Source organism: Thamnophis elegans, chromosome 13 (genome assembly GCF_009769535.1).
Source record: "Thamnophis elegans isolate rThaEle1 chromosome 13, rThaEle1.pri, whole genome shotgun sequence".
In the NCBI taxonomy this organism is placed as follows: Eukaryota; Metazoa; Chordata; class Lepidosauria; order Squamata; family Colubridae; genus Thamnophis; species Thamnophis elegans.
In genome coordinates, this window is record NC_045553.1 from 27092653 (window position 1) to 27117816 (window position 25164).

Here is a 25164-nt window from a genome sequence, read left to right on the forward strand (position 1 = left end):
TCAACATATCCAAGACATCTTTCTCTACTTATTTTCCACAGAACAACAATCCTGCAAGATGGGATGGGGTTAGAGAGAGGGATTGGCCCAAGGTCATCCACATGGCTTTCATGGCTAAGCCAGAACTGGAACTCACAGCCTCTGGCTTTCTAGCCTGGTGCCTTCACACTAGGATAGGATAGAATTAGAATTGAATATAGAGAGAATAGAGTAGAAGAATAGAATAGAATAGAATAGAATAGAATAGAATAGAATAGAATAGAATTCTTTATTGGCCACGTGTGATTGGACACACAAGGAATTTGTCTTTGGTGCCTATGCTCTCAGTGTACATAAAAAGACAAGATACAGTTGTCAAGAATCATAAGGTACAACACTTCATGATAGTTGTAGGGTACAAATAAGCAATCAGGAAACAATCAATATCAGTATAAATCGTAAGGATACAAGCAACAAAGTTACAGTCCTGCAATCATAAGTGGGAGGAGATGGGCGATAGGAACAATGAGAAGACTAATAGTAGTGCAGCTTAGTGAATGGTTTGACAGTGTTGAGGGAATTATTTATTTAGCAGAGTGATGGCGTTTGGGGAAAAACTGTCCTTGTGTCTAGTTGTTCTGGTGTGCAGTGCCCTATAACCTCGTTTTGAGGGTAGGAGTTGAAACAATTTACGGCCAGGATGTGAGGGGTCCATAGATATTTTCACAGCCCTCTTTTTGACTCGTGCACTATACAGGTCCTCAATGGAAGGCAGGTTGGTAACCATTGTTTTTTCTGCAGTTCTAATTATCCTCTGAAGTCCGTGTCTGTCTTGTTGGGTTGCAGAGCCAAACCAGACAGTTATGGAGGTGCAGATGACAGACTCAATCATTCCTCTGTAGAACTGAATTAGCAGCTCTTTGGGCAGTTTGAGCTTCCTGAGTTGGCACAGAAAGAACATTCTTTGTTGTGCTTTTTTGATGATGTTTTTAATGTTTGGTATCCATTTTAGGACTTGAGATATGACAGAACCTAGAAATTTGAAGGACTCTACTGTTGATACTGTGTACTGTTGACATTAGTTCAGACTGGGTCTCTGGAATATCTTGCATCCAATCTTGGATTCATTGTGACATAAAGGATTACTTTAATAAAGTACCCAAATAGAATGAAAGAAATCTGTTGGCCTTCTGGAACTGATTTCGGTATGTCTAACTGAGCCACAAACTAGCCATGTTGTGCAAACCGAACCCGCATGATTATTTTATGGTTCAGTGTGCATGCAAACCCATAACACTTGGGTAAATGACGATGCACCATGGTAAACACATCAACACACAATCCCTCAGGCAGTGTTTTTCAAACTTGTCAATTTTAACATGTGTGGACTTCAGTTTCGAGAATCTCCAGCTAAATCGATCCAAAATCTTAGAATCGCCCTAAATTAATCCATAAACTTACAAGGGTGACTTTGTGTCATTGCTAGAATCTCAACCAATTTAAATTAACTGTGGGAGGGATCTTGAAGTCTTCGTGGACAACCAATTAAATATGAGTTAAGAGTGTGCGGCGGCAGCCAAAAAAGCCAATGCAATCCTAAATTGCATTAACAGAGGGATACAATCAAGATCAAGTGAGATACTAATACCACTCTATAAAACCCTAGTAAGGCCACACCTAGAATACTGCATCCAGTTTTGGTCACCACACTATAAAAAATATGTTGAGACTCTAAAAAAAAAGTGCAGAGAAGAGCAACCAGGAGGATTAGGGGACTGGAAGCTAAAACATACAATGAACGGTTGCAGGAACTGGGTATGTCTAGTTTAATGAAAAGAAGGATTAGGGGAGACATGATAGCAGTCTTCCAATATTTGAGAGGCTGCCACAGAGAGGAGGAAGGGGGTCAAGCTATTTTCCAAGGCACCTGAAGGCCAGGCAAGGAATAATGGATGGAAACTGAACAAGGATATGTTCAACCTAGAAATAAGGAGAAATTTCCTGACAGAACAATCAACCAATGGAACAGAAGTTGCTTTTGTAAGTTGTGGGAGCATCACTGGAGGCTTTCCAGAAGAGATTGGACTACCATCTGTCAGAAATGGTATAGGGTCTCCTGCTTGTGTGGGGGTTTGGACTAGATGACCTACAAGGTCCCTTGAATCTCTTTTAATCTGTTAAGTTAAAAACTGCTATTGGTTGTTGAAGTGCTATTTGTCCTCGCAAAGCGCAGTTAGATATTTTAACATGCACAGCAAAAGAGGTGTTTCTAGTTTGTGTCTTGTCTAAAAAGCAGTCCCAGCAGATGTTTCTTTCCCCAATCTGGACACCCACCAGATTCATGGACTTCATTGCCCAGAATCCTTCATTCTGGCTAGGGAATTCTGGGAGTTGAGATTCTCTACAAGAGATAGCTTTTTTTTTTGTCCTTTACTTCAGTATCTGCATCACAAGTACAATTTCAATAACTCCTTCTCTGATACTACCACAAAGTATCTTTTCTTCCCATATCTCATCTGTTATTTCTAAAAACTTCAGAACTGCACTTTGACCCATTCCAGTTAAGTCAGCAAGAGATCAACAGTTATGTTCCAGTGAAGACATTTAGGGCAATGTTTTTCAGCCTTGGCAGCTTGAAGATGTGTGGGCTTCAACTCCCAGAATTCCGGAAGTTGAAGTCTGCATATCTTCAAGTTACCAATATAATTGACAATAACTGAAGTCCTCATATCTTCAAGTTACCAATAATTGAAAATAACTGAAATCCTCATATCTTCAAGGTATCAACAATTGGCTGAAGTCCACATATCTTCAAGTTACAAATAATTGTCAATAACTGAAGTCCTCATATCTTCAAGGTATCAATAATTGACAACAGTTGAAGTCCACATATCTTCAAATTACCAATAATTGACAATAACTGAAGTCCACATATCTTCAAGTTACTAATAATTGTCAATAACTGAACACCTCATATCTTCAAGGTACCAATAATTGACAATAGCTGAAGTCCACATATCTTCAAATTACCAATAATTATCAATAACTGAAGTCCTCATATCTTCAAGTTACTAATAATGGATAATAGCTGAATAGCTGAAGTTCTCATATCTTCAAGTTACCAATAATTGACAATAACTGAAGTCCTCATATCTTCAAGGAACCAATAATTGACAACAGCTGAAGTCCACATATCTTCAAGTTACCAATAATTATCAATAACTGAAGTCCATATATCTTCAGGTTACCAATAATTGTCAATAACTGAAGTCCATATATCTTCAAGGTACCAATATTTGACAATAGCTGAAGTCCTCATATCTTCAAGGTACCAATAATTGACAATAACTGAAGTCTACAAATCAAGTGACCAATAATTATTAATAACTGAAGTCCTCATATCTTCAAATTACTAATAATAGACAATAGCTAAGTAACTGAAGTCTCATATCTTCAAATTACCAATAATTGACAATAACTGAAGTCCACATATCTTCAAGATATCAATAATTGACAATAGCTGAAGTCCACATATCTTCAAATTACCAATAATTGACAATAACTGAAGTCCTCATATCTTCAAGTTACTAATAATAGACAATAGCTGAAGTCCTCATATCTTCAAGGTATGAATAATTGACAATACCTGAAGTCCACATATCTTCAAGTTACCAATAATTGTCAATTGTTGAAGTCCACGTATCTTCAAATTACCAATAATTGACAATAACTGAAGTCCACATATCTTCACGTTACCAATAATTATCAATAACTGAAGTCCACATATCTTCAAGGTACCAATAATTGACAATAACTGAAGTCCTCATATCTGCAAGGTATCAATAATTGACAATAGCTGAAGTCTACAAATAAAGTGACCAATAATTGACAATAACTGAAGTCCACATATCTTCAAGTTACCAATAATTGTCAATAACTGAAATCCACATATCTTCAAGGTACTAATAATTGACAATAACTGAAGTCTACAAATAAAGTGACCAATAATTGACAATAACTGAAGTCCACATATCTTCAAGTTACCAATAGATTGGATGACAAATTGTGATTTTAATATAGATTTTAACTGTTATTTAGTATCCTTTTCTAGAATTTTTAACTGGATATTCCTTGAGTGTTTCTAACTTTTTTGGGTCTCTGGTCTTTGACTGTAATAAACTTATTTGACTACTTGACTTGACAATTCCCTTAATGTAGTAAAGCTGAGAATGCCAATCTTTTTAGAGAACGAAGTCCAGTGAGTGAGATTCAGTAGTACAGATATGATCCATCCAACAATTTCCACACGGAAAAAAGAAAGCCAGACAATAGCATCTCTGTATATTCATAAATGTGTATTTGTTAAAATCAGTCATAAGGGGTCCTGAAGTTTCTTTCTCCCATCAAAGAGGCTTCTGTTTGTCAAACTTATTAGCATGACTTTCAAAAAAAAAATTCTCATATTTTTTTTAGAAAGTCATTCTAATTTTATTATCAATAAAGGTAGAGCAAGATACTTTCTAGTACATGTTTTTGAAGGTTTTCTGGAATCTGCAGTTCCAATTCTGAGAAGTCCCATAAGAGGACTTTCCTTGTCAAGCCAGTGATGCATCACCCTTGGTCATTTCATGTAGGACAGAGGTGTCAAACTGGTGGCCCACGGGCCAGATGTGTCACTCCGCAAAGGCAAAAGTGTCACAAAACATCACATGACACGATCGAGTTTGACACCCATGACATAGGAGAAGAGCAGGAAGATCTGGGGTGGAGTTAAGTGCATTATCAACTTAGAGTCATTGCGTTCCCACAACAGCTCCAAGGCCAACTGCTCCTGAATTTCGTTGACTCTTATCTGGTGCCAATTTAATACTAAACTCCAGTTGACCAGATTCTGTACATCAGCTTGATCCATCAAACTTCGAATTGCAACGATGGTCTTGATTCTTTGAACCTGACACTTCACTTCTAAATAAATGAAGAAACCCATACTTCACCCATAAGAACTCCCAAGTCCTCTTCTCCTTTGAAAGCTCATTTTCTTTTATCAAGTGGAGACAAAAAAAGTACAGATTTTTTTTTTCAATATAGCCCTAAGTTTTACAGATTTCTTACTTCACTTTTCAGAACGCTATGTTGTGGCCCGCCAGCAGAGCTGGCAGCAGACTCGAGACAGTGAGGAGGTTGGGGAGGAATATGGGCCAGTCCTGGAGTCTGGGGAAGGCTCGGATGAGGGCTCTGTGTCGGAGGCAGAGAGGGGGCCAGGGCTGTCTGACAGTTATCAGCTGCCTTCGGAGTCAGACAGCAGTGAGGCAGATGAACAGCTGGAGCCTGTTCCTATTGTGCGCATCCGCAGAGTTGCCAGAGGAAGGGAACAGCTAAGAAACAAGGGGCAACTTGGGAGTAAGGCCACAGGTAGACGGTGAAAGGCCCCTCCCATGGGGAATAAAAGAGGAGCGAAAGGGGAGAGGTGTTTGCAGGAGACCATTAGTTCATTCCTGAATTCTTGCCAAGTATTGCGGAGTCTAAAAGATATCAGCCTGGCCACTCTCCAAGCCTGATAAAGGTTGGTAATTGTGAGCTATCTTGAAAAACTGTGGGAGAGGAAAGACTTTGCTGGAAAGAAATTCACTGTAAATTAAATAAAAGGGGTTTATCAGGACGATGACTCTGCTTCATGCTGCTGGGGAAGCCTTAGTCAGAACACACTGCCCACATCTGATCTAACAGTTCCCGTTGATCACGAGTCACTCCCTATCTTTTATTCTTTGTTCTTGGTAAATATTTTTTTTTCTTGTCGGTCCTTTGCATTGCTCCTGGCAGACTCATTTCAGTACTGATGTGATCTGATATAATATGAACAAAGGTCTCTGCGCTCCTTTGTCTTCACATTCCAAACTGTTCCCTTGAATAGCATGCAGTAATAATATTCAGAAGTTGATTGAAGTCAAGATAAGCTCTAAATATAGCAGTAATTGCTATGCATACGGATGCTAACGAATCCTGTGTATTCGGTTATAAAATTGGTCTTTTTTAAAAAAAAATGGAAATGACTTTTCAAAGCCTTACTGGTCAATAGGAGAAGAATGTAAAGTGAATTATCCAATAAAAATTTAGTCTCATAGTGGGAGTGGGGTTGGGGTAGAATTTATAAAGAAAGGATATACAAAAGGAATTTTCCCTTGGTTGTGGATAAAAACCTCTTTAATTTGATTGTATGCAATGAGATTTTTGCTTCTGAAAATGAAAACCACCTCCCTCCTTATGTCTCTCTTCCCTATTAACCGAGATTGCTTTATTTGAAAGGTTTGATGCTCTACTTCAATGTTTCTCAACCTTCACACTTTTATATGGCCTTCAACTCCCAGAATTCCCCAGCCAACGTGCTTTCAGGGAGTTAGACGTTTTGTATATATCTTGAAAAGGCCAAGGTCTTCTAACCCAATTCCCTGCTCAAGGCAGGAGACCAGGGGTGAAATTTGACTGGGTTGGGTGAACTGGAAGGAATGATTTGAATCAGCTGGAGCATCACGGGTGGTAAGTACCCATGCGCGCGCTGCGTGTGTGCTTCAGCCGTTCACTTGGTGGATGCCGGGCCCCATTGCAGTGTACTGGTTGCAACGGTATCCGGAACCCACCACTATGCTGCTGGCTGTCCCTTTAAGGAAGTCCCCAGGTGGGAAGGGGCCAGGTTGGACCATAAAGGGACCAGCAGCTCCGCTGTGAATGGAGGGAGAAAAGTTCGGCTTCTCTCTGCCACAGCATTCACTATGAGCCCTTCTCGTGCCCATACACACATTTTTTCCTACCGGGTTCTGTGGGCGTGACTTGGTGGTGTCCTGTGACTGAGTGGGCGTGGGTGTGAGTGACATCGAGTTGGCCATGCCCATTCAGTCACAGGACACCCACCACCACCAAGCCACGCCCAAAGAACCTGTAGGGGAAAAATTGAATATCACCCCTACAGGAGACCTTATCCTATCCGGGTCAAATGGTTGTCCAATCTCTTCTTGAAGACCTTCAGTGATGAAGCACCCACACTGCAGGAGGCAAGCTATTCCATTGATTAACTATACTCTCTGTCAGAAAATTTCTCCTTACTTCTCGGTTGGATCTCTCTTTAACAAGATTCCATCCTTTACTTCTTGTCTCACTCTCTGGTGCCCTAGAGCAGCGGACCTCAACCTTTTGGGCACTAGGGACTAGTTCCATGAAGAGAGGTTTTTCCTGGACTGGAGGGGGCATGGTTTTGCATACTGCCTGCATCCCATGGATGAAGCTTCACTTGTTTACATGGCCATGTTTCTGGCATGCTACGGACCAGGCATTGGGGACCCCTGTTCTAGAGAATGTCAATCCCCTCTTCTCTGTGACATCCCATCACGTGCTGGAAGACAGTTATCATATCCCTATTAAACCTTCTTGGTAGGCCTGAAGGTGCAATGCAAAAGATGGCTTCTAAGATGCCAATTACCTCCAACAGACCTATTAGATCCCACAGACTAAGCCTCCTCTGAATTCCATCTACCGGCCAATGCTGATTGCCTACCACCCGGAGGAGGGCCTTCTCTGTGGCTGCTCCGGCCCTCTGGAACGAGCTCCCCATGGAGATTCAGACCCTCACCACCCTTCAGGCTTTCCGCAAAGCCGTTAAAACCTGGCTGTTCTGGTAGGCCTGGGGCTGACGAGTTCCCGTTCCCGCTCGAATTGTGTGGCTGTTGATTGTTTTTAAATTCTTTTTGTAGTGCTTGTTTGTCGTTTTTCCCTTGTCTGTATCCCCTACCTTTAGATTGTGAGCCGCCCTGAGTCCCTCCGGGAATAGGGCGGCATATAAGTGCAATAAATTCAATTCAATTCAATTCAATTCTAGGCCTGTCAGAGGATTGTGTCCTGCAATGAGAATAACACGGGGTTAACATCCAATTCCTAACCACCCCTCCCCTCCCACCCCAGGGGGATCCTTTGACTTACCAGGGTGTTTGTCATGGAATTGTGAATGTCCCAACACTGGAAGTCTTTAAGATGATGTTGGATAGCCATTTGTCTGAGCAGGGGGTTGGACTAGAAGACCTCCAAGGTCACTTCCAACTCTGCTATTGTATTGTATTGTATTGTATTGTATTGTATTGTATTGTATTGTATTGTAATTGTTTAAGTAGCCTATCTGCTTTTACATCCCAGCTCTTCACCCAGACAGCTTCAGACAAAGGGCATCCTTTCCAATGAACCAAAGATTGTAAACGACCCCTATGCAATCTGGAATCCATTTTTTTTAAAACCTCATAATGGGTTTCCCCTTGCACTACTATGGGCTTAGAACATGGATGGTGAACGTTTTCAGCACTGAGTGCCCAAACCAGCATGCAGGTACATGCGCATGCTGGAGGGCCAGAAACCCAAAGACCAGCTGGCTGACACACTCATGCCATTTTCAGGGCCGTTTTCTGGGCCCGAAAAATGGCTGAAAAACAACCCAAAAATCGGCTAGAAAAATGGCCCAAAAACATTTTTAGGTCATTTTCCAGTGCTCTGGCACCCATGAAGACCATCTGGCCGGTGCTGGAAACCAGAAGAGCACCTGGCAATGGCACACGTGCCCACAGAGCAGAGGTGGGTTCCTACAGGTTCGCACCAGTTCGATAGAACCGTTTCGTCAAATCTACCGAACCGGTTAGAAGAGGTTCCACCAGTGGACCTGGAAAGCAGGCCACACCTACAGAAGGGGTTCCAAAATCTTTTGAAACCCACCACTGCCACAGAGAGAACTCTGCGTGACACCTCTGGCATGTTTGTCATAGTTTCTCCATCACGGGTTTAGGAGGTGGCTGGGTTTGAGGTCTCAATCCAGACCCAAGGGCTAGTTTCAGCAAGCTACAAGGAAACACAGGATGTATTTTCCTAGAATGCGGAGGAGGCTAAGCCTAAACTGTTAGTGCAGTGTTTCTCAACCTTGGCAACTTGAAGATGGCAACTTGAAGATGTCTGGACTTCAAGTCCCTTTGCATTTGCTGGCTGGGGAATTCTGGGAGTTGAAGTCCAGACATCTTCAAGTTGCCAAGGTTGAGAAACATTTTTTTAGTGGGTTAATTACTTTCACTATTGGAAATGGGCCTGAAAATATAGATCCCAGCTTTTTGCTAGGCAGTTTTAGCTGTATGTATTTGGTTGACAGGAAAACCCTACCTCCCAGACGGAGATCTTTGATAGACTAGACATACCAGCGGTTTAGCTTCCAGACCCCTAATCATCTTTGTTGTTCTTCTCTGGACATTTTCTAGAGCCTCAGCAGCTTTTTAATATTGTTCTGACCAGAACTACACACAGTATCCCAAGTGTGAATGTTAAGATACCTTCCTGCATGTAGGGAATAATAATGTTCTGACCCAGCTACCTGAACACGACAAACTCCCTGAAGTTAACTCAAATATTTTTTTTTATTAGGAGCGTCAGCAGCCGCGGCAATAAGTTTCTCTCTCACCACAGGCTAACAAAGTCTGTCCAGCAGGGAGGTGAATAATTGTCTGCCACATCTATTCATCTCTGCCCCCTGCCTTTTATCTCCAGAGCTAGGGTGGGGCTTCGCTAACAGCCGTTTGCTCTTCCGTCCCAAGGATCAGCTCGTAGATTTCCACTGCTCTCCTCTCCTCTGCCTTCTGGGCATCCACACGTCAGGTACTGGACCCAGCTGTTCCTCCTATTCCTCATCAGCCACCTGGGGGCTAGTGACTCTCCATCTGAGGGCTGACGGACAGCCCAGGCTCCTCATCCTCCTCCTTCTCCCCCCCTCTCTCTGCCAGCTCCATTCCCTCTCCCCCCTTGGAGTTCTCAGATTGCCTTGATGCTGACCCTGAATCCTGTGCCTCCTCCTCCTCTAATTTGGCTGCTAAAGGGGCCAACAGACAGGCCACAATAAATAAGCTGTTTCCTCCCTTTTCCTATAACCTGGATTGCAGGAAACCAGAACTGTAGGAAAGCAGAAATATTTTGCAGAGTTCCTGGGAAGGGGCTGAAAGGCTTTCCTTCCTGAAATCCTTCAGGATTATAGATTCTCACTTTCCACAGCAGCAGGAAACCCACGTCCTGTTTTCTTGTGGAGAGCTAGCTAAACAGCTGGCAGGCAGGGGGGAAAACCAGCTGTGTTCCCTATGAACCACAACCAAAATTGGCCCACAGTTTTCCTTGGTTTTCTTAGATAATGCCTTGTGGCCTTTGTGTAACTGAAATATTTCAGTAGCTTCTCATATTTGAAGTCATTCCCAAAATAACCCTTTGAGATAGGCCAATATCATCATCCCAGAAGCAAATTTGATTGAGCAGACACTATTTAAAATAATTAAATGTGTTATTGCCAGCGCTTAATGGACGCTATTTATTCTGGTGGAGGGAGCAGCCCCTTGAAAAGAAAAGATTTACCGTATATTTCAGAATATAAGATGCTCCAAAGGATAAGACGCACCTAGCTTTTGAGGAGGAAAACAAGAGAAAAATCTGCCTCTGCCTTCCAGCAATTTGCCTCCTTGCAACAAACAGCAAACAGTACAGACGATATACACTGTTTGTAGTGTTACATTTCAGACTATACTTGTGCAGACGCTGTTAAAATTGATGTGCTTTCTGGAAGTACAGTTATTCTCTGCTATTTAAAAGAAAATATAATAGCACTGGGCCTCTTCAGATCAAGCATTTATTTTAAAAAGCTTCTTCATTTTTTAAAGTTGCCTAGAATGATAGTAAAGCAGTTTTTAAAAAATAAGTCTAATAATTTGAACATTTTATAGGCATTTATAGTTACCTTCTTGCAACAACCAGCAAACAGCCTGATTAGCACAAGAAAAAAAAAATCTGCTTCTGCCTCCCAGCAATTTGCCTCCTGGAGCAAACAGCAAGTTTCACTTTCAGTTTAAGTGCGCCTCCTGATCATCAGCTGTTTCAGGCTGCAGGAATTGCTATAGCCTATTGCAGCCTCCGCAAGCCCCATTTTCCCAGTTTGCTGCAAGGAGGTAAATTGCTGGGAGGCAGAGGCCAAAGGGTGGGGGACAGTGGGTGGATGGGGCTACATTTGGTGTATAAGACACACCCAAATTTTCACCCTCTTTTAGGGGGGGGGGGGAAAGATGTGTCTTATACTCTGAAAAATACGGTATTCCTGTTGGGTTCGTGAAAATAAAACTAACAGTTTGCACCATTGAGTTGTACCAATCTCTTTTAAGAGTATACACTTTTCACTCAAATTAAGAACTGATTGTTGAGTGATCTTACCTAAAACACTATTCAGTTTTGACATGGACCATGACAGTTGTGTTCAAAATTAAATTTGCACCACTTTTGGGTTTCTTGCTGCATCTCATAAGAATTGAAAGTTTAGTTTGTGTCTCAGAAATAACAAAAATATTTCAGCAAACTTTTTCTTTTTCTTTATTTTTTTATTTTGTTTTTTTTATTTTTTATTTTGTAAATGTGTTTTTATTTTCCATTTTCAAACATTTTCATTTGCAAATGTCTATGGAGACTCTCTGTCATTCAGGTCCTGGTTGTCCCAAAGCTGCTTATTTTCTTCTTGTTTTTCATTCAAGACATTTCGCTTTTCATCCAAGAAGCTTCTTCAGCTTTCTTTTGCAGTTGAAAAATCAAGACAATACTGTCACCTTTCCTCTTGAAAGAGGCACGAAATCAATTGAACGGTGTATCTCTTTCCTTCTTCTTGATGTCTTCATACTGATACTCCTTTCTTATCCTTGACCAGTTTTACAGCTTCCCCCACAAGGCCAAAAGATGTGGGGGCCGGAGAGAGAGAGAGAGAGAGAGAGAGAGAGAGAAATGCAGATCGAGGGGAACCACAGAGTCAGCATACAGGACAGTGATGGTGAACATTTTCAGTACCAAGTGCCCAAACCAGAATGCGTGTGCACTCACCGGAGTGCCGGAAACCCAAAGACCAGCTGGCTGGCACGCACATGCCTGTTTTTGAGCCATTTTCAGGGTCATTTTGTGGCCATTTTCTGGGCCCCAAAACATCCAAAAAATGGTCTGAAAACCAGCATGAAAACCTGCAAAAAAACAGCCCTGAAAGCAACCCATAAACAGTCCAGAAAACAGCCCGAAGACCGGCTAGAAAACTGGCCCAAAAATGTTTTCAGGCCATTTTCTGGCACTCCGGCACATGTGAAGACCAGCTGGCCAGCGTTGTAAACCAGAAGAGCATCTGGCAATGGCGCACGTGCCCACAGAGAGGGCTCTGCATGCCACATCTCTGGCATGCTTGCCATAGGTTGGCCACCCCGGATAAAGCAGATTCCTCAGAAGGTAACTATCTCAAAGATGGGATGGAAATACCTCTAGCAAAGATAACAGACTCTTCTAGTTGTAAGGCGAATGTTTATGTTTTTGACCGCTTGAGAAGGTGATAGACATATCTATGCATTTTTCTAGGATGGAAACAATTTGCCTTCTTCCAGATCTCTTTCATCTGTTCTGTCTGGCCCAGTGTTTTTCAAACTTGTTCACTTTAAGGTAATCCAGAGCTGTGTGGTTTTTCAGTGCCCTGATAATGTTACCTAGTTTGGTAATGAAACGTCTGCAAAAAAAAAAGAAGAAACCTTCAACAAGTTCACAGGAGCACCAAGGACGCTACAGTTCAACCCTGAGGTATAAATATTCTTTTTTATAGGGACATTAATTCCCCAGCTAGCTTCTAGTGCTGGAACAATCTGATGCTGTCTCATCTAAATATTAACCAAACTTGAATCTGATTAGCCTCAGGGCCCAATGAAATCAGATGCTTTTCTCTGCATTTTCTTGAAGGTTTCCCAAAACTTTGCAGCCAACTATAGTGGTGCAGAAGAGAAAAAAAATGGTTTAAATACAGGCTGCTCTTTCTTGCAGACATTACCTGAGTTTGTCCAAAAGGAAGATTATTCTAAATTTAAAATGATCCCCTTTCCCGCAAAATAAAGATTTCAGGGGGAAAAAAACCTTTTGTCTTATTACCATATTCAGGAAACAGGTTGTGTTCAAATTATGTCCACACTGGGACCAGCATTTCTGTTGCTAAGCAAGCTAACCGAGTCATCCCCAATTATATGGCCTTTTTTTTTTGGCCACAAATGTTAAATAAATCCCCACAGTTGTTAAGTGAATCATGTGGTTACTAAATGAATCCAGCAACCCCTATTAACTTTGCTTGTCAGAAACCAGATGAAAATGTCTCAAATGGGGAATACATGACCCCAGGATACTTCCATTGTAATAAATCAGTGCTGTTTTCCAAGAACATTATATATATATATATAATGTTCTATATATAATGTGTATATATATATATATGCCCTACATGCTAATATATAAAGTTAGACATTGTAACCACCTTGCTTTTTAACATTGATCTATTCCGTATTTACAAATATAGAAATATCATATTTCCAACCATATTGCTTTATGTTTATCTTATACATTTTCACTGTTATAGTTTCATACATAATTCTAGTCTCCATTCTATGAATCTTGGCCATTTCATATTTTGGGTTTTTCCTTTTTTGTTCCAATCATAGATCAAATTTATCCCAGATCTTATAATATTCTGATTCGTCTTTATTGTTCAATTCCCACGTCAATTTATCCATTTCAGCACAGGTCAGAATTTTCCTAATTATTTCCCCTTCTTGTGGAGTTTCCCTCTTTTTCCAATTTTGGGCAAACACAATTCTTGCTGCTGTAATATGTATTGTTAAGTAAATTACCCCCTTGTTATATTTACTATTTAAAATTCCCCCCAAAATAGTTCCAGTGTGAATTCTATTTCCTCTTCGGTTATCTCTATCAGGCACTTTTGGATTTTCTGCCAATATTCTTTTGTTTTTTGACACGGCCACCACATGTGGTAGTATGTGTCTGATTCGTGGTCACATTTCCAGTAATTTGGTGCTGAGTTTCTAAACATTTTGGCAATGCTCGTGGGACCAAGCACCCAAATTTTGATCATGTGACTGCAGGAATGCTTCCATGGTCATAAGTGCGAGGACCAATCACGAGTTACTTTTTTCAGTGCCCTTGCAATTTTGAATAGTCGCTAAATAAGAGGCTGTAAGTCGAGGACTGCCTATAGATCTAAGATGGACCTCCTGCTTTCATGCCAAATTATTTCAGAAAAAACAATTCCTCCATTTGGTAAATGCAGAATTTGTGTGTCCTTGTTAGTCCGTTTGATAAATCCGTTGTTTTAATTTCATTTGGCAGGAGATTTTTGCAACGCCCCCTCAAAGCTTGCCTCAATCTTCATCACTCTCCAGAAAAATCTGCCTGGTGTTTTATTAATAATGGTCCATTTAATTCCTTTCTTTTTGGCATGGTGGATTTGTTGTCCTGCTCCCAAATCAAGCTTTGTGCCAGAGTGGTGGGAATGTTGCAGCTTGAGGACAGTTGTCCTCAAGAGCTGCCCTTCATCTGTTACACCACAGAAAAAAGAACATCAATGTTCCCTCTGAATGGCCGGTTAGAATCTTTTCTATCAGGCATCACTTTTTTCTTGGTCAGTTAGAAAAGAAAGATTCTCAAACACATTAATAACAAGAGTACACTTGACGAAAGCCAAGTGATTACACAGAAGCAAAACCAGATCTGAGTTTTTCGCGCCCAAAGTATGCGGTTAACTTTCCCCCTATTTCCCCTTGGTTGTCTCTAGCTGTCCAATTATATTCAAATAAATTGTTTTGACAACAGTCCCTGGCTTGGCAGGACTGGATAGTTCTGCATTCCACAGTGTGACCTTGGAACAGTTGGCACCTCTCAAAGGAGGGCACAATTAGAGGTGGTATTTAGCCAGTTCTGACAGGTTCTGTAGCACAACTTTTGAGTAGTTCGGAGAACCAGCAAATAGGCTGGCCTTGCCCCCGCTGCCTCCCAGCTGATCTTCTTTTGTTGCCCTGAACAGGAGAACGGAGCTGGAAAGCAGGTTAGTGGGGTGGGGTAGAGAGGGAATGCGGATTTTGCAGTATCCTTCCCCTGCCATGCCCACAAAGCCACACCCACAAAGCCATGTCATGCCTGCCACACCACACCCACAGAACTGGTAGTAAAAAAAAATGAATTCCACCACTGGGCGCAATGAATAGTTTTGATTCTCCTCATGCTAATCCCCCACCCCGCCACGCTACAATTCCCTCCCCCCTTGTGTATGATAGATAGGCAGTGAACAAAGCATGGCGTAGCAGGATGGCAGTCCTGTCAGTCTTCAGCGCAAAATGGGCAGTACTCTAACGGGATAGAGCAGGGTTTCCCAACCTTGGAAACTTCAAGACAGGTGGACTTCAATATATCTGGCTGGGGAATTCTGGGAGTTGGCATCCACACAACTTAAAATTGTCAAGGTTGTGAAAACCTGGGGTAAATAGAGAAGCAAGCCAGAGTTTTCAAGTCTCATTTGCTTTATAGCAATAAAGGTAAAGGTACTCCTCGCACATATTTGCTAGTCGTTCCCGACTCTAGGGGGCAGTGCTCATCTCAGTTTCAAAGCTGAAGGGCATGGAACACTGTTACCTTCCCACCAAAGGTGGTTCCTATTGTTCTACTTGCATTTTTTAACATGCTTTCGAACTGCTAGGTTGACAGAAGCTGGGACAAGTAATGGGAGCTCACCCCGTTATGTGGCGCGAGGGATTTGAACCGCCGAACTGATGACCTTTCGATTGACAAGCTCAGCATCTTAGCCACTGAGCCACTGTGTCCCCTAGCAATAGCACTTAGCAATAGCACTTAGGCTTACTTATTGCTTCATAGTGCTTTACAGCATTCTGCAAATCACTGGTGTCAAACTTGCAGTGTCCCGTTGCCTTCACATGACATTTCATTAGTTTTTTCCCAATCGCAGAGCTGGGAGTGGGGGTGGCCTACACATGACACATCTGGCCTGTGGGCTGCCAGTTTGAAACCCCTGCTCTAAATGCTTTACAAAGTCAGCATATTTCCCCCAACAATCTTGAGTCCTCAGTTAACCAACCTCGGGAGAATGGAAGGCTGAGTTAACCTTGAACCAGTCAGGATCGAACTCCTGGCAGTGAGCAGAGATTGCAATACTGATTCTAACCACTGTGCCACCACAGAAAGAAAGAAAGGGAGGGAGGAAGAACAATAGCACTTTTAGGCTTATATACTGCTTTACAGTGCTTTACCGCCCTCTCTAGGCAGATTACAACGTCAGCCTCTTGCCCCCAACAATCTGGGTCCTCATTTTACCAACCTGGGAAGGATGGAAGGCTGAGTCAACCTTAAGTCGATCAGGATCAAACCACTGGCAGTTGGCAGAATTAGCCTGCAATACTGCATTCTAACCACTCCATCACCATGGCTCCTTTATACTCCTTTGTCACTTCTCATCAACTCATCTTGCTAGATAAAGCTCTAAACATTGGAATTCAACGAAGCCAAGAGAGCTTAGAAGGATAGCCTTCAAGGGACACAAAAAAACTAAACAACACAACAACAACCCCCATTGCTCCAGAGATGTGTAGCTTACTCAAGACATTTCAGCCACCAACAATCTAGATGCCTCTCAATATAACGGAAATTTGTGGTTATCTTCTCCATCAGTGTATCCTGTGACCGCAAGAGTTAAGAAACCACATCCTGCCAGCACAGACATCAAATGAGGGTTTGTGAACTAGACCAGGGGTCTCCAACCTTGGCAACTTTAAGCCAGGAGTACTTCAACTTCCAGGATTCCCCAGCTGGCTTTGCTGGCTGGGGAATTCTGGGAGTTTGAGTTCTCCATGCTTAAAGCTTTGCTGGCTGGGGAATTCTGGGAGTTTGAGTCCTCCAGGCTTAAAGCTTTGCTGGCTGGAGAATTCTGGGAGTTGGAGTCCTCCAGGTTGAAAGCTTTTCTGGCTGGGGAATTCTGGGAGTTGAAGTCCTCTAAGCTTAAAGCTTTGCTGGCTGGGGAATTCTGGGAATTGAAGTCCACCAGGCTTAAGGTTGCCAAGGTTGGAGACTCCTGATCTAGACTGAATTCAGCTCATTAAGCTGAATTGGGAGGTTTTTAGCTGTTGGTGGCGAGTGTTTTCTTTGCACCCACTTTGCTACTCAAGGTAGCTGAATTTCGATGTGATGTCAGAAGGAAGTGACACAACGGAAGCCGCCACTGAACTAAATATACATAAAAACCAAGCATTTCCAAAGCTGTTCTTGGTGGGCTTGAAAGGCCCTTTTCTATTCAGTTGGTTCTTTCTGCGTCAGCCAAGAACAACGATTTTTTAAAAAGACCAGTAGCCGGATTTTGCACAATTGCTGCACCTCCAAAGATGATGGATGACGCCTCCTGTTTGAGGAACTGACACACAACTTTTTAAAAAAACCAGAATCGGGCCTGGAATGAAAGTTCCCATTTAGAATAGAATTTGCAGAAGGAAAATCTATTTCGTAATCTTCGTAGGTTGGCAGGTCCCTTCATGTCTTCCCAAAACTGTCCTTGTGTCTAGTTGTCTTGGTGTGCAGTGCTCAATAGCGTCTTTTTGAAGGTAGGAGTTGAAACAATGTATGTCCCTGGCATCCTAGACATAAATTGTTTCAACTCCTACCCTCAAAACAATGCTATAGAGCATTGCAAACCAAGACAACTAGACACAAGGACAGTTTTTTCCCAAATGCCATCACTCTGCTAAACAAATAATTCCCTCACCACTGTCAAACTATTCACTAAGGCTGCATTACTATTACTATTAGTCTTCTCATCGTTCCTATCACCCACCTCCTCCCACTTAGGACTGCAGGACTGTAACTTTGTTGCTTGTATCCTTACGATTTATATTGATATTGTTTCCTGATTGCTTATTTGTACCCTATGACTATCATTAAGTGCTGTACCTTATGATTTTTGATGAATGTATCTTGTCTTTTTATGTACACTAAGAGCATCTGCACCAAAGACAAATTTCTTGTGTGTCCAACCACACTTGGCCAATAAAGAGTTCTATTCTATTCTATTCTATTCCACATTTAACTTCCCTGCACCATGACCTGTTGCCTGAATCCAGGCAGAGGTCAAGCCAACCACAAGAGTGTTCCCATAAAGGGCATTTTACCATCCATCCCTAAGACGGCAACTTCATTCGTCTGGGGGCATCCTTTGTAGGCATTGCTGTATTCCGGAGAGGGAGGGGTGAAGGATGCCTTAGAAGCCTGTGCCTGAATGTAATGTGTGAAGGTTGAGATCAGGTGGGGCTATTCCTCAGATGAGATCTTCCATATTAACAGAATAACAGAGTTGGAAGGGACCTTGGATGCCTTCTAGTCCAACCCCCTGCTCAAGCAGGAAACCCTATACCAGGAATTGGCAACCTTAAACACCCAAAGAACCATTTGGAGCCGTTTCCCACAGAAAAGAAAACACTGGGAGCCACAAAACCCTTCCCATACCTGACTATTTCCTGAACTTCCACAAAACTAGTATATGTGGTTGAATTAAACAATTCTTCTGAAACTTTTTGGATTTATCCATGGTTGGCCTACCAGGGGTCAAAAAACTTGATAAATTGCATGCCGTACATTGGCAGTTATGACACCTAGTTTGAGTGACAGGGAGCTGCAGCAGAGGGAGGAAAGAGCCACATGCTGCTCCAGAGCCACGGGTTGCTGCTAACCACTGCCCTATACCATTCCAGACAAATGGGGGCCCCCATGCACCAGAATTCAGGGTACCCGCTCTGCCTCCCTGGCTGCCTGTGGTTCCACCCCTGTTCCTCCTCCTTCTCAGTCCTTAATTTGTGTTTACTCCAAAAAGGAGGTGCGGTTTTTTTTTGGGGGGGGGGGGGTTAACTTAGGACGGGCGCACTCCGCCCTCGCAGCCAGCAAACGCGATCGGGAAGCGCGCACGCCTTGCGCAAGCAGCCCGGAGGCGCGGCGAACGTGGGAACGGAGTGGCCGGGCGGGGACGATCTCCTCCTCCTCCTCCTCCTCTCCATCCCCTCCCCACGCCTCTGGCCAGGCAAGCCAAGCGGAGTCCCCCACCCGCTGGGAGAGGAAGCAGAGGGGGCGGGGGGTTTGCGTGCCTGGGGCAGAGCGAGCTGCGAGCACCCACCGGCGCGCCCCCGCGGAAAGGCAAGCAACCGGCGCTCCTTGGTCCGAGGGAGGAAGCGGAGGCGGGGCGGAGGAAGGCGGGGAAGAGAAGCGATGGCTCACGGCTGACCGCGATCCCCGCCGGCTCCGGCTCCGAGAATCCCGGCGCTCCCCTCGCCGCCCACCCACCCACTCACCCACCCGCCCAGCCTCTCCATCTTGACGGCTTCCCCGATGGCGTTCAGCAGCACCTCCTCCTCCTGGCAGCTGCTCTCGCCCGTGCAGTGGGCCAAGTGGACGTGGTCGGCTGTGCGAGGCGGCGGAGCCCCGGACCCCGAGCGGGATGCTGCCCTCGACGCCGACGGGGAGAGGGGCCCGGCGGAGGAGGACGCGGAGGAGGAGGAGGAGGCGGCGGCGGCGCAGGCGGAGACCAAGTCGCTGAGTCTCAGGCAAGTCGGGGCAGCTGCCGCCCCTTCCCGGGGGGGGGGGGTTCACACGTTCCGCCGAAACTCGCGGGTCAGCCGAGAGGGGGCGCTGTGAATGGGGATTCACAAGCGGAGAGGTGGTTTTCAACCTCCGGGCGCAGCTGGGGATTTTGGGGAGGGGGCGTTTTTAGCCGGGTCGGTTTACGCGTGAAAGAGAAACCTGTGTGAACCGAGCCAGGGCGACCGGCGGCGAAACGAGAGAGATTGACTCCGTGGGCGCGTGTCTGGGCGTCTCGCCTCTTGTCTCGGCGGGGCATTGCCGAGGGAGATTGGGGGGGGGGGGCGGCCGTTGGTGTATCTGGCTTTTTTCGAAGCCAGCCATTGTCGGATGTACAGCGGGCTGAACCATCAATCGTGGTTAGGAAGCCCTCAGCATGGATGGCTAAGCCCAAAGAAGCAAGTCACGATTAGGGCGCAAGAAAGTGGCCTATGCCACATGGCACCTTGAATGCTGCCATCCTTTCATTCAGCTTAGCCGGGAATCATGATTTATAGGTTGGCCAGTTGCTGCTAATCATGATTTATGGGTTGGCCATTGATTCGAAGGACTCCTTTTATTTTATTCATGCCCCATCTGGACATCAGTCTCCAAGCCTTGGTGAGTCATTGGGCCACAAATGTGTTGCCCAATGACTGCTGTGATTGAACGCATCAGGATGCAAAATGTGCTCTGGGCGTCTCCAGATATGCTGGGAGCTTTGCCCTCCTACAGCCTTGACATTCTTCCTGGTCTGCTTTATCTTGGGGGGGGGGGGGGAGGTCAGCAGCTGACCAGAGGGCTGAAGCAACAGTAGGACTTGGTGTCTCCTTTGGAGGGTGGTCTCTCAACCTTCCTTGCCCTGCTCAGAACAGCTGCCTTTGGCAGCTCTAAATGATGGGTCACACACACTACACACACGCATGCACTACACAAACACACACTGGTGCATCCAGGCTGCCACGTAATCTCTGAAACGGTCTTAATTGAGTCCAGAAGTAAATTCTAGAAAGAGTGACTATTTGTCTGCCGTGCCCTCTGCTTCTTGGATTTCCCTGCTTGGAGCCAAACTTTTGCCTTTTCGACATTGTCATTTTGGGGGCAGAGAGTTGATCCCTTGATCCCGCATTACCGTCTGTGGGTCAATCTAGAACAAGAGGCAATTGGCATCTAGAGCAGGGATGTCAAACTCTTTATTTCATTGAGGGCCGCATCAAGGTTGTGTTTGACCTGGCCAGGGTGGGCATGGCCAGCTTAACATCACTTGTGTTAGGGGTGCTTGTGGCGCCCATGGGCTCTGCCAATGAAAATGGGGTCCCAATCTCCGTTTTCAGCTGGGACGGCCTCCTGCAAACCCCTACGGCCATCCTGAGCTCTGTTTTCACTGGCAGAAGGTTGCAGGAGGCTGTCCCACCTGAAAACAGAGATTGTGAGTCCATTTTCGCTGGTGGGGGCACTGCAGGCCACCACAGGTAGAAAGGAAAGAGGAAGTGGCTTAGGCCATGTCCATTGGAATAGCATGTTCATGAATGGTCTGAGTGTGGAAAACCCCTAACTAGATCCTGAGAGATGGAAAACTGAATTCAGAGTCAAACCAAACATGAGCTCTTTTTGGGAGGAACGGATTTGTTTATCTTATAGCCCAGTGGAATTTTCTAGGACCCCTGATAGCTAATAAATATAATATACTATAGAATGGGGTTGTCAAACTCGTGGTCCACAGGTCAGATGTGTCAAGCCCTGGCTGTTGTGGTCCATCGGGTGTCAAGCACTGGCTGTTGTGGTCTGCCGGCGGGCTGCGGAGCTGGCAGCAGTGTTGGACAGTGAGGAGGTTGGGGAGGAGCATGGGCCAGTCCTGGAGTTTGGGAAAGGCTCGGACGAGGGCTCTGTGTCGGAGGCAGAGAGGGGGCCAGGGCCATCTGGGAGTTATGTGCTGCCTCCAGAGTGAGATATCAGCGAGGCAGAGGAACAGGGGGATCCTGTTCCCGGTGCGCGCATGCATAGAACTACCAGAAGGCAAGAACAGTTAAGACAAAAGGGGCGACTCGGGGCTAAGGCTTGGAGGTGATTGACCCTTCCCATTTTACATAAAGGAGGAGCAAAGGCAAGTGAGCCTTTGCAGAAAGCAACTTCGTTCTGGTCAGTTTAAATTCTGAAGCTCTGTTTTGACTCTGTGCTCCATGTGGCCTTGCAAGCTAACTGCCAATTAGGTCTTTGGCAGCGTTTCAAGGGAGATAAAGGTGGGTGCTTATCAGCCTTATCCCGAAGGACTGTGGCAGACTTCTGTCGGACTCTTTACAAACTGTTTGTGACTCCTTACGGGCTGTGAATGAACATAATTCACAGTCTTTGAAATAAAAAGATGGTTTTTGGGACTAAGCATGTGCTTTTTACTATGTCAGGAAGCCTAGGTCTGAACACCGGCCATGGCAATGGCTGGTTTAATGAAGGGGAAAAAGTCGAGATGCATCACATGACAACAACGTGATGACGGGAGTTTGACACTCCTGCTATAGAATGTCCACAGTAGATATAAATAAAAGTTCAAAACTGAAACAGTTAACCTGCGTCAAAATGAAACTCAGATGGCAAGTGTTCATATCACTATAGTGGTGAAGAACTCCATTTTCAGCATCTTCTCAAATGTGTGTGTGTGTGTGTGTGTGTGTGTGTATACACAAGGGTATGGCTAGCTAATGGGAGCTAAATAGCTTGAAATAGATCTATACTAGTCTCCCTTTATTTATTTATCAGCATAAATATAACATATATATGTGTGTGTGTGTGTGTGTGTGTGTGTGTAACAAAAAGGCAACAGTAAAAAAAATAATAATATTGGGTTCTGTCTGGATGGTCTCTTGTGATGAGCCGAAGGACAGAGAATGGAAGTAGTGATCTTTCTCCCATATTTGGGCATACCGGGGGTTGTAAAATATATATATATTTAAATATATACCTTCTTCCCTGGCTTCAGCTGATAAGGAGGAGACCTGAGGCTAAATGGCTAAGACGTTTGCCTAAGATGCAATACAGCACAGGTTCGAATCCCAGTAAGGGTATGGCTAGCTGATGAGAGCTAAATAGCTTGAAATAGATCTATACTAGTCTCCCTTTATTTATTTATCAGCACAAATAAAACACACACACACACACACACATATCCTGCAACCGTTCATTTCAAAGAGCAGATTTTGTCCCCGGGAAGAAGCGCCTCCTTGCTTTGACCTCCTCGCTTCTTGAAAGTGGGGTACTACCGATAGTTTCTCCTGGGACAGTTAAGTTGATTGTCTTGATTCAAGTAGAAGAATGTGATTCTCTGTATAGCTCAGTGCCAAGTCCAACTGGGCTGTAATGGTTCATAGCGGCCTTTTGAATTGCACCTGGAAATTAATTAGAAACCAGTGCAATGTGCTTCTGGTGACCTATTATAAATGAAGCTCAGGCCCTCCAAGTAGCATCCACAGGGAGGATGGTTAATAATTGGATGAAGAATGCACTGGTGGGGGGGAATTTAATTGCTTTTTGCTGCTGTGGTCCTGAGAAAATTAACTTTCTGAAGGAGCCAAAACAACTTGGTTGGAACAACCACAGCGAAGGAAACAAACAGCCATGGATGCTGCTACAATTCTGCTGTTCAAACAGGCAAAATGCAAAAAGCCACAAATTCATGTTTGCTCATACCCTTTAACAGATGAACAGAGTTGGAAGGGACCTTGGAGGTCTTCTAGTCCAATTCACCGCCCAAGCAGGAGACCCTACACTATTTCTGACAGATGGCATTCCAGTCTCTTCCTGAAAGCTTCCAGGGATGAAACTCCCATGACTTCCAAAGGCAACTTCTGTTCCATGGGTTGATTGTTCTCACTGTCACAAAATTCTTTCTTATTTCCAGGTTGAATCTCGTCCTTGTTCAGTTTCCATCGATTATTTCTTGTCTGGCCTTTGGGTGTTTTGGAACATAGCTTGGCCCCTTCCTCTCTGTGGCAGCCCCTCCAATATTGGAAGACTGCTATCATGTCTCCCCGGGCCTTCTCTTCATTAGACTAGCCAGGCCCAGTTCCTGCAACTGTTCATTGTATGTTTTAGCCTCCAGTCCCCTAATCATCCTGGTTGCTCTTAGATTGCTCTTGGTTGTTCCTTGTTTTCCCACACAGAACCTGTGAGAAACCATGTGTCTGACATTTCCCTTGTTTCCAACCTTTTTTAGATTATTTAAAATAAAAACCAATCGAAAAATGCATGCATATTCTGGAGCAAAACACCCACCTTCAGCATTATCTGAATTTCCTACAAGTGCAGTGAACCTAGCTTAATATCTCAGGGGTATTTTTAAAGTTGGGTCACTCCAGCTCAGTGCTCTGTTTGAAAAGGTGCCCAGAAAAAAAAAGGGACGGGTAAGCTAAGGTGGATAGGGATGCGGTGGCTCAGTGGCTAAGATGCTGAGCTTGTCAACCGGAAGGTTGGCAGTGCGGTGGTTTGAATCCCTAGCGCCGCATAACGGAGTGAGCTCCCGTTACTTGCCAACCTAGCAGTTTGAAAGTACATAAAAAATGCAAGTAGAAAAATAGGGACCACTTTGGTGGGAAGGTCAGTGCTTGGTGCGCCTTCGGGGTTAGTCATGCAGGCCACATGACCATGGAGATGTCTTCGGACAGTGCTGGCTCTTTTCTTTGAAACAGACCCCTCTAGAGTTAGGAACAACTAGCACATATGTGCGAGGGGAACCTTTACCTTTAAGTAAGGTGATCGCTAACACATGAAAGGCAGTGTCATTGGAGGAAGGCATGACACAGTGTCCACAACCATAATCAAACCTTGTTTCTTTTTTTGTATATGCATCGTAAGTGCGGGTGCATTTTTTGAATCCCTCTTGCAAACAGTTCTTCATAACAAGCTTCAAAAGTCGTTTGATTGGCTGGAGGAAATAATGTTTCTTTCCCCTCTCCTCTCTTTCCTCCCTTGGCAGTTCGGATTCCGAAGGCAATTTTGGGACTCCTGAGGCAGAGACGCCAATACACTCCTTGGGGAAAGAGTTGGAAGAACTGGATCTGGAACTGGACGTTGAGCCCCAAGGTAAACCACCCCTGAGCCTTACTTTTTCTTCCTTCGTTGAAAATGCACAGCGCATCCTGTTTTCCTTGCTAAGTCCTTTTTGTGTGTGTGTGGCTCATCACTTGGCTCTGTGCACGGTCTAATAGGGACGAAGCTGTGTGTTCATCATATTTTAGCGCAACCTTCTGGTAATTTGAGCGGAGCATAGATCTGTTTTTTTTTTCTATTGTATTTTGCTGCGGATGCGCTCTGTGAAAGAAAGCTAGGTAACCAGATGGACTTACGTTTAAGAATGTCCTTGCAGCAGCGTGAAAGGCCATTGGAATAAGTTCAGTTGACTGAAAATTGCAGTTTCTATTAATAATAAAAACAAGAAAGGTCAAAAGCAAATTGCTCGCCCTTCAGGGCTGGAAACATTTGATAAACAGACAGTTGCTTTTTATTAAACTTGGAAGATCAGGTGTTTTATTATGTTACGTTGGATTTTTCAGATCCTAGACTGGTGGCAGTTTGAGCTCTGTTTATATGTAGGCCTGTGGATTCTTCCTTGTGCAGTCAAATCAGAGGATGAAATATGCTCATTTGAACCTTTCATAGCAAATATAATTTCCTGCTGGCAAATTCCTGAGTTCC

The 25164-nt window shown here is 44.1% G+C and overlaps 1 protein-coding gene across 3 annotated transcripts in view; it reads left to right on the forward strand.

The window, feature by feature from the left end:
- The window catches only part of TACC1 (transforming acidic coiled-coil containing protein 1), a 108047-nt gene that overhangs the window by 18346 nt on the left and 64537 nt on the right, over positions 1–25164 (forward strand). For 2 of the 3 annotated variants that reach the window (XM_032229624.1, XM_032229625.1), the window contains exon 2: positions 24446–24552. In XM_032229624.1, the coding sequence (XP_032085515.1) occupies positions 24446–24552 (107 nt within the window). Of the gene's footprint in view, positions 1–18903; positions 19467–24445; positions 24553–25164 lie in introns of those variants that run through there. The other variant, XM_032229626.1, reaches the window with a different exon arrangement.